The sequence below is a fragment of the Henckelia pumila genome, chromosome 4, assembly GCF_033568475.1.
Source record: "Henckelia pumila isolate YLH828 chromosome 4, ASM3356847v2, whole genome shotgun sequence".
Lineage (NCBI taxonomy): Eukaryota > Viridiplantae > Streptophyta > Magnoliopsida > Lamiales > Gesneriaceae > Henckelia > Henckelia pumila.
Window position 1 is genome coordinate 37,449,274 of NC_133123.1, and position 8,349 is coordinate 37,457,622.

General features: G+C 41.2%; 2 protein-coding genes and 1 non-coding gene across 3 annotated transcripts; 1 reads left to right on the forward strand and 2 right to left on the reverse strand.

The window, feature by feature from the left end:
* Positions 1-6,111: 6,111 nt before the first annotated feature.
* LOC140860866 (uncharacterized) lies at positions 6,112-7,334 on the reverse strand. The gene is made up of 2 exons (XM_073263869.1): positions 6,651-7,334; positions 6,112-6,513 (listed from the first exon to the last, which is right to left on the reverse strand). The coding sequence occupies exons 1-2, from the start codon at positions 7,332-7,334 to the stop codon at positions 6,112-6,114; spliced, it is 1,086 nt and encodes a 361-aa protein (XP_073119970.1).
* Positions 7,335-7,406: 72 nt separating this feature from the next.
* LOC140860867 (uncharacterized) lies at positions 7,407-8,078 on the reverse strand. Its single transcript, XM_073263870.1, has one exon. It carries the CDS (start codon positions 8,076-8,078, stop codon positions 7,407-7,409), a length of 672 nt encoding a protein of 223 aa, XP_073119971.1.
* LOC140869985 (small nucleolar RNA R71) lies at positions 7,714-7,820 on the forward strand. Its single transcript, XR_012146972.1, has one exon. It is a non-coding gene; the product is annotated as a small nucleolar RNA R71 (small nucleolar RNA).
* Positions 8,079-8,349: the final 271 nt, after the last annotated feature.

Genomic DNA, 8,349 nt, shown 5'->3' on the forward strand with positions numbered 1-8,349 from the left:
CAAGTCTGTTTTTGGAATACTCTACTCCGAATTCAATTCACACATTCCAGGATCATAAGTACTTTTTCAGTTATAATAGGATCAAAATTTTGGGAAAATGCAAAGATACACACACTAATGACTGGTACGACTCAATGAAAAACAGTGTGTGCGTGTTTTAATCAAGAATCCAAATTCATTAACCATGTCTATCCACAGTCCATAAGCAAAATTCTTACAACTCCTCTCCACTAGTATATTGGGCGACTATGACTCGGTCAATAGGTCTTATCTGGCTTGTAATGTCAGGCTGGGTTAATGGCTCCAAATGAAGGAAAAAAATTCAAAGAGGGAGTAATTGATGATCTATTTTTTTCCACTCCACTTCCTTCTATTCACATTCATCACCTCTTTTCACTTCATTGATTTCCAGACAATTATTTTTTCTTTTTCTTTTTCTACCAACCACACTTTCTTTCTTTCACCACAATTTTCTATCCCTTGTTTTCAACCACCCTTTTGTTTTGCAAGGAAGTAATCACACCATTTCCTTTTTTCACATTATGCACTCGGAGCAACTTTAGAAATAATCTACATTCAATTTATTCCCCACAAGGTAGGAATGAGTATTTAAGCTATGGGTAGTAGTTGTAGGATATTGAATAATGTCGAATGAGGTTTACCACACGTTTGCACGCATGCCATTCGTTTTTCTATCAAGCTCAAATTAGGAACTAGGGACATAATACATCACGGGTGGTTTGAAAGGCACAAATGAAATTCAGAAAGAATTGCCTAAATCACTCCTAAGTCACAGTATACCCGTATTTCGCCTCGAGGAGTGTTCGAACTTGTTCTAGACAAATTTCAATTCACAGTCAACTCAAATAGATCTCAATCAGTGCAGAATAGAAAATCATCAATAGTAAGCGATGATTACACCAAAATCAATATCAGATCATGCACCTTTCGTGCTCATATAAACGTGAAGGTTCAACTGGGCATCTAGGGTAATTCACGAAAAAAACATTTTAAGCCCAAAGATCAAACAAATTGCCTCAATCATATCCAAGTTTGTATGTTTCGAATTCAGATTTAAGTACACCTCACAGAGTGTTTTGAGATCTATTCATCTACTTGGTTGTACTAGTTCAAGATGATTTGTCAACAAAGAAGATATTCATGGACTACAGCAAAAACGGAATCATAAATTTTTTTTTTCATTGGCTTTTTGATTTTCATTCACAACACTTGCAACCACATTACAAATGACTCAAACGAACAAAGAAAACACGAAAACAAAATGAAAACACAAAAGACAAACACCCTCCCCAAACTAAAGACGAGCATTGTCCCCAATGATACTTAACACCACCAAACCTAAAAACAAACCAAAATAAAATAAAAACAAAAAGCACTAAAAACTCCCCTGGTACTAATCAGACTCCTCCTCATCCATGTCTTCGGGCAGATCCCGAACCGATGGAGCATATTGGAACTGGAACGGTGGAGGATATGGCGGTGGTGCTGGATAAGCGGTCGGGTCCATCCCAGCATTTGCGAGCAGTCCTCGCATCATGGCGTGGGTGGATTCATTGTAGGCGGCGTGCACCTCTTGGTAGTTTTCCATGTGTTGCATCCATGCCGACATTTCGCTCAATGAATCATGTATGGTACGGCGAACAGGGGGTGGCTGAGGCGCAGTCCGTGATGATTGATCGGGGCCAGAGCTGGCCTGGCCAGGAAGTGGAAACTCTCGAAGGCGGAATGCATGTTTTGATTTCAAAATTGTGTTATCCACTGCCTGCATTGGGTGCAACCATTCTTCATCCTCCCTGTGAGGGACACCAGCTTGCACACACAGTAAAGAAACAATGGTCGGAAAGAAGATTGAAATGTTGGACGTGCGAATTGACGTGTACAACTCTTGGTTGATAATTTGTCCAACATTAATCGGCCATTGTTTGTGCACAGCATAGAGAAGAACCGCCCTGCTCATTGTCACAACATGTGTGTGGGACACCGACATCAACTTGTGGGTCAGAAAAGCATACCACAAGGCCGGTTCCAGCCGCAAATATTTTTCCTTAAAAGATATGAATTTTACCGAATCCTTCCACACATTACCATCATAGCACAAAACATTCGAGATTTCATTATAATCCGGATTGGCCTTAAACGCCTGAAATTGACTATCATCTACTTCCGGAGTTTGCAATATTGCATTAATAGCAGCGGGAGTAAAGGAAACCATCTTACCCCGCACAAAAGCAGTGCTATCGGTACGCTCGGCGGCGTTAGCATAAAATTCACGGACCAACGGAATTAACGCCGCGAGAGGTTGGCGGCAAAATTCGGTCCATCCTCGAGCTACTATTCCAAGGGCGGCGGTGCGTTGTTCAGAAAGTTCCATTCCTTGCTCCGCAATGGGATTTCTAGCAGCCTTGGCTTCCTCATATCGTGCCTTTGCTTCTTCAGAAATAAATTTCCCATATATGATGTGGGATGGGTTGGCCCTAGAGGTGGCAATCTTCTGTTTCTTTGGCGCCATGTCGAGAGAGGTGAGAAATCGAGTGAAAATCCTGCGAAATTGAGAGAACAAGAAGAATAATAGAGTGAGAGAGATGGCGGCTACGAGGGAATTAGGGTTAGAGAGAAAGGAAAGAGAAGAAATAAATAAGGGAAGAAGGAAACGAGTTTTTTAAAAAATTCTGACTCTGCGCGAGGCGCCCGCGCGGTAGAAAAGTGCCGCGCGGGCACACACCCTATTTTTCCAAAAAATTTTTACAGAGGCTTGGGGTGCGCGGGCGGCAGAAAACTGCCGCGCGAGCGCACCCTTTTTTAAAAAAATTTCTCTGAGACAGTGGGTTGGGTGCGCGGGCGGCAGAAAACTGCCGCGCGAGCGCACCCATTTTTTTTCAAAAATTTTTCAAACAGAACTCACACTCGAGAAGGACAAGAAATTAACTAAAAGAAAATTCTAACACATGAACTAAAATGAACAAAAAGCAAATAAATAAAAGGGGAAAAAATGTAGTTCTCAATTTAAAGTCGAGAGCTTGACTTTTCATCCTCCCCAAACTAGTCTTGGTAAGTCAATGTGATGATGACTGGCATGGAATCCACATCACCCCCCACATAGTGTTTTAACCTTTGAGCATTGACCGTGAACGACTCGTTGCGGGCATCTTTGATCTCTATGGCCCCCGATGGGTACACCCTGATGATCTTATAGGGCCCAGACCATCTAGACTTCAGTTTCCCGGGAAATAGTCTTAACTGGGAGTTAAATAGCAACACAACCTCTCCTTCCTTGAATTCCCGCTGACTAATACGCCTGTCATGTATTCTCTTTGTCCGTTCCTTGTACGAAACCGCCATGTCATATGCATTGTCGCGGAATTCCTCCAGTTGATTAAGCTCTAGCAATCTTTTTTCACCTGCAGCAGCAAATTCATAGTTTAGAGTCTTAATAGCCCAATATGCTCTATGCTCTAATTCAACAGGTAAATGACATGCCTTTCCAAATAACAATCTATAAGGGGAAGTGCCTATAGGGATTTTAAATGCCGTCCTATAGGACCATAAGGCATCATCAAGTCGAAGTGCCCAATCCTTTCGATTAGTACTCACACTTTTCTCCAAGATCTGTTTGATCTCTCGATTGGACACTTCCACTTGGCCACTGGTCTGGGGATGATATGGGGTAGAGACCTTATGCTTGACACCATATTTCTTTAAAATTTTGTCAAAAAGTTTATTGCAAAAGTGGGTGCCACCATCACTAATGATTGCACGAGGTGTACCAAATCGATTAAAAATGTTTTTCTTCAAAAATTTTAGTACAACCTGTGCATCATTTGTTGCAAAAGCTTCAGCCTCTACCCATTTTGAAACATAATCGACTGCGACCAAAATGTATTTTTTTGTCAAATAAAGTGGAAATGGTCCCATAAAGTCGATTCCCCAAACATCGAATATCTCACACTCAATGATATTATTTAAAGGAATTTCATTTCGGTTAGAGATATTACCTGTCCACTGACATCTATCACAAGCTAATACATACAGGCGTGCATCCTTAAAAAGGTTGGGCCAATAAAACCCACATTCAAGTACCTTTGATGTCGTCTTGATTGGCCCAACATGGCCTCCTACCTCACGATCATGACAGTGACTGAGGATGCTTTGCATTTCTCCTTCCGCCACACATCCCCGAATCATTGAGTCAGCACATATTTTAAACAAAAATGGTTCCTCCCAAAAATAGTGCTTGACATCCGATAAATTTTTTTTCTTCTGATGGAAAGATATATTATGTGGGAGTGTGCTTGTGACCAGAAAATTGGCAAAGTGTGCATACCATGGTGAACTCTCTATGGCGAAAAGTTTTTCATTAGGGAACCAATCATCTATGTCCTCTACTTCGTTTTGTGCATCATCAGTAATGCATTCTAATCGAGACAGATGATCAGCTACTACGTTTTCAACACCTTTCTTATCCTTGATCTCTAAATCAAATTCTTGCAAAAGTAGGATCCACCTAATCAGTCTAGGTTTCACATCTTTCTTTGCCAACAAGTGCTTAATAGTAGAGTGATCTGTGTAAACTGTGATTTTTGAAAGCACAAGGTACGAATGAAATTTGTCTAGTGCAAATACTACAGCTAACAACTCTTTTTCAGTGGTGGCATAATTAAGCTGAGCTTCATTAAGAGTCTTACTAGCGTAGTAGATGGTTCGGAATACCTTGTCTATTCATTGGCCAAGTACTGCACCAACAGCAGAATCACTGGCATCGCACATTACCTCAAATGGAAGCTCCCAGTTCGGCGATGTCAATACTGGCGCAATCACCAGTCTTTCTCTCAACACCTCAAAGGCCTGCAAACAATTCAAATCAAAATCAAAAGGGGCATCTTTCATGAGCAAAGAAGACAGAGGTTTGGAAATTTTTGAAAAGTCTTTAATAAATCGCCGATAAAAACCAGCATGTCCTAAAAAAATTCTAACTCCCTTTACTGTCGTGGGTGGAGGCAGATTTTGAATAACGTGCACCTTAGCCCTGCCCACCTCGATCCCCTGTTCAGAAATTCGGTGACCCAAAACTATACCTTATGTCACCATGAAATGACACTTCTCCCAGTTAAGCACCAAATTGGTCTCCTCGCATCTCATCAAAACAGAATTCAAGTTATGCAGACATGCATCAAAAGATTGACCGAAAATAGAGAAATCATCCATGAAAATTTCTAAAAAAATTTCGACCATATCATGAAAAATAGCAGTCATGCATCTCTGAAAAGTAGCAGGAGCGTTACATAATCCGAAAGACATACGTCTGTAGGCAAACGTACCATATGGGCAGGTAAAAGTCGTTTTATCCTGGTCTTCAGGTGCAATCTCTATTTTATTGTATCCTGAATACCCATCTAAAAAACAGTAAAACTCATACCCAGCCAATCTCTCTAGCATTTGATCAATGAAAGGGAGGGGAAAATGATCCTTATGGGTTGCGTCATTTAATTTTCTATAGTCTATGCACACACGCCAACCCGTAACTATCCTAGTAGGTATTAATTCATTATTCTCATTCTTTATGACAGTTATCCCCCCTTTCTTTGGTACACACTGCAATGGACTCACCCATGGACTATCAGAAATAGGATAAATGATACCTGCGTCCAACAGTTTGATCGTCTCAGCTTTCACAACTTCCTGCATCTTCGGGTTTAGTCTCCTCTGTGGTTGGACTACTGGGTTGATGCTCTCTTCCATTAAAATCTTGTGCATGCATATGGATGGATTTATTCCTTTGATATCCGCCACTTTCCAAGAAAACACACTCTTGTGTTTCTTAAGCACCTCCATTAGTTTGTCCTCCATCTCACCTGTCAAAGAAGAAGATATTATGACAGGTAACTTATCGTTCTCAGCTAAAAACATGTATTTAAGATGAATGGGTAATGGTTTCAATTCCACAGTAAGTGGTTCCTCAATGCTTCGTTTTTGAAGAACTAAATCCTTTCGGTCACCAAGGTCTTCAAGTCTAAGCTTTCCACCTCTTCTCCATGACTGGTTGTCATTCAAGTATGCAGTCATCTCTTCTACTCCGTCACTGAGGTCGCCCAACTATTCAGATACAAGTGCAGCCTCTAACGATTCCTGAAAATTATCCTGCACATAATCAAATAAGAGTGAGTCTACTACATCCAATTGAAAACATTCTTCATTATTCTGAGAAAATTTCAAAGCATTAAAAACATCAAAAGAAATTTTCTCCTCTCCCACTCTCAACAACAGCTCTCCCTTCTGGACATCTATAAGTGCTTTTCCTATTTCCAGGAAAGGTCTTCCCAAGATGAGTGGCATGTCCAAATCTTCTTCCATATCTAACACCACAAAGTCCACGAGGAAGATGAATTTGTCCACTTTTACAAGCACGTCCTCGATTATCCCCGTGTATATTTGATGGACCTGTCCGCCAGTTGTAAAGACATTCTGGTGGACTTTGGTTCTCCCAAGCTCAGTTTCCTGAAAACAGAGTAAGGCATTAAATTTATACTCGCACCCAAATCACACAAAGCCTTATGAAACTGAACATCATTAATTACACAAGGGATAGAGAAACTCCCTGGATCCTTTTGCTTTTGTGGAATTTTGTTTTGCACCAGTGCCGAGCAGTTTTCTGTCAAACTTATCATCGCATGCTCCTCCAATTTCCTCTTGTTAGAGAGGATCTCCTTCAAGAATTTCGCATAACTTGGCATTTGCATCAGTGCATCAGCAAAGGGTATATTGATATTCAACTTCTTGAACACTTCTAAATATTTACCAAACTGAGAGTCTAGCTTGGCCTTCTTAAGAGCTGCAGGAAAAGGTGGTGGCACAACAATTTTTGATTGTGAAGTGGGTGGTGGTGTTGAGATAGACGACTTACCTGAAGTTTTTTCTGATGTAACCGTTTCGGGCTCCTTCTCGCTTTTTGGTTCAGGCTCGACTGTCTTTCCACTCCTCAATTCAATTGCTTTCACATGTTCTTTCGGATTCTTCTCAGTGTCACTTGGCAAAGTACTCTGATCTCTGATGGAAATTGATTTGGCCAATTGCCCTATTTGATTCTCCAGATTCTTTATCGATGCATCCTGATTCTTCATACGGGTTTCAGTAGATGATATAAATTTCTGCATCATCTGCTCCAAGCTTGATTTCTCCTCTTGAGGCGGCCTGCTGTAGTTCTGATTTCCATACGGCTTATTATTCTGTCCACCCCATGAAAAATTCGGATGCTGTCTCCACCCTGGATTGTATGAATTCAAAAATGGGTCATTCCTTGGGCGATTTTGATTCCCCATGTGACTTGCCATAACTCCCTCTGGTTGAGAAAATATTTGACAGTCTTTCGTGAAATGCTCTGCACCACATTTTTAAAACCACACTTCCTGTACTCGCATCGCCGAATGGTCTACACTCAGTTCCTCAATCCTTTTGTTCATGACTTGAAGTTGAGCAGCCACAGATGTGAATGCATCAACTTGATGAATTCCGATTGATTTCCGGGCTGCACTCCTTTCAGATTGAGGATGATAGCTACTGGTTGCCATTTCCTCGATTAATTCATAGCCATCTTCTGACGACTTTCGCAGTAGATTCCCACCTGCAGCTGCATCTAACATGGTACGATTTGAATGAGAAAGTCCATAGTAAAAAGTTTGTACCACAAGACCGTCTGGTAATTGGTGGTGTGGACATCTCCTCAATAGATCCTTGTAGCGTTCCCATGCTTCATAAAACATTTCCTGTTCTCCTTGGGAAAAGGTTGTGATATCAGCTCTCAGCTTCATTGACTTGGATGGTGGAAAGTATTTGGTGAGGAAAGCTTTCGCCAAGTCATCCCAAGTTATGATGGAACCTGCAGGTAAATTTGTTAGCCATGCTTTTGCCTTGTCTCGAAGTGAAAAAGGGAATAAACGCAAATGAATAGCGTCATCTGAAACTCCCTGTATCTTGAATGTATCACAAATTTCCAGAAAATTTGTGAGATGCACATAGGGTTCATCAATGACACTTCCACCAAATTGGAGTGTGTTCTGAACCATTTGAAGAATAGCCGGCTTTATCTCATAGGTGATTTGCTGCTACAGTTGGCCGGATTATGCTTGGTCGAGCACCTTCGATGTTTGGCAGGGCAAGATCCATCATGGATCTGTAAACTGGTTGTTCTTGTTCGTGTTCTTCTTCCATTTCCTGCTGTTGTTGCCTTCTTTTTCTGTGAAACGTTCTTTCGATTTCTGGGTCAAAAGGCAATAGTCCCTCAGGTGAGTGTTGCTTATACTGCAAGAGAATCCTGCAGTCCACAGATGGAAAAGA

What these genes read in the sequence shown, in the direction of transcription:
- LOC140860866 (XM_073263869.1), bottom strand. Translation starts at nt 7,334, where the DNA reads ATGGGGAATCAAAATCGCCCAAGGAATGACCCATTTTTGAATTCATAC. An exon ending in CAGAAAACTGCTCGGCACTG is followed by an intron (nt 6,514 to 6,650) that starts GTGCAAAACAAA and finishes CTCTGTTTTCAG; the next exon opens with GAAACTGAGCTTGGGAGAAC.
- LOC140860867 (XM_073263870.1), bottom strand. Translation starts at nt 8,078, where the DNA reads ATGGTTCAGAACACACTCCAATTTGGTGGAAGTGTCATTGATGAACCC.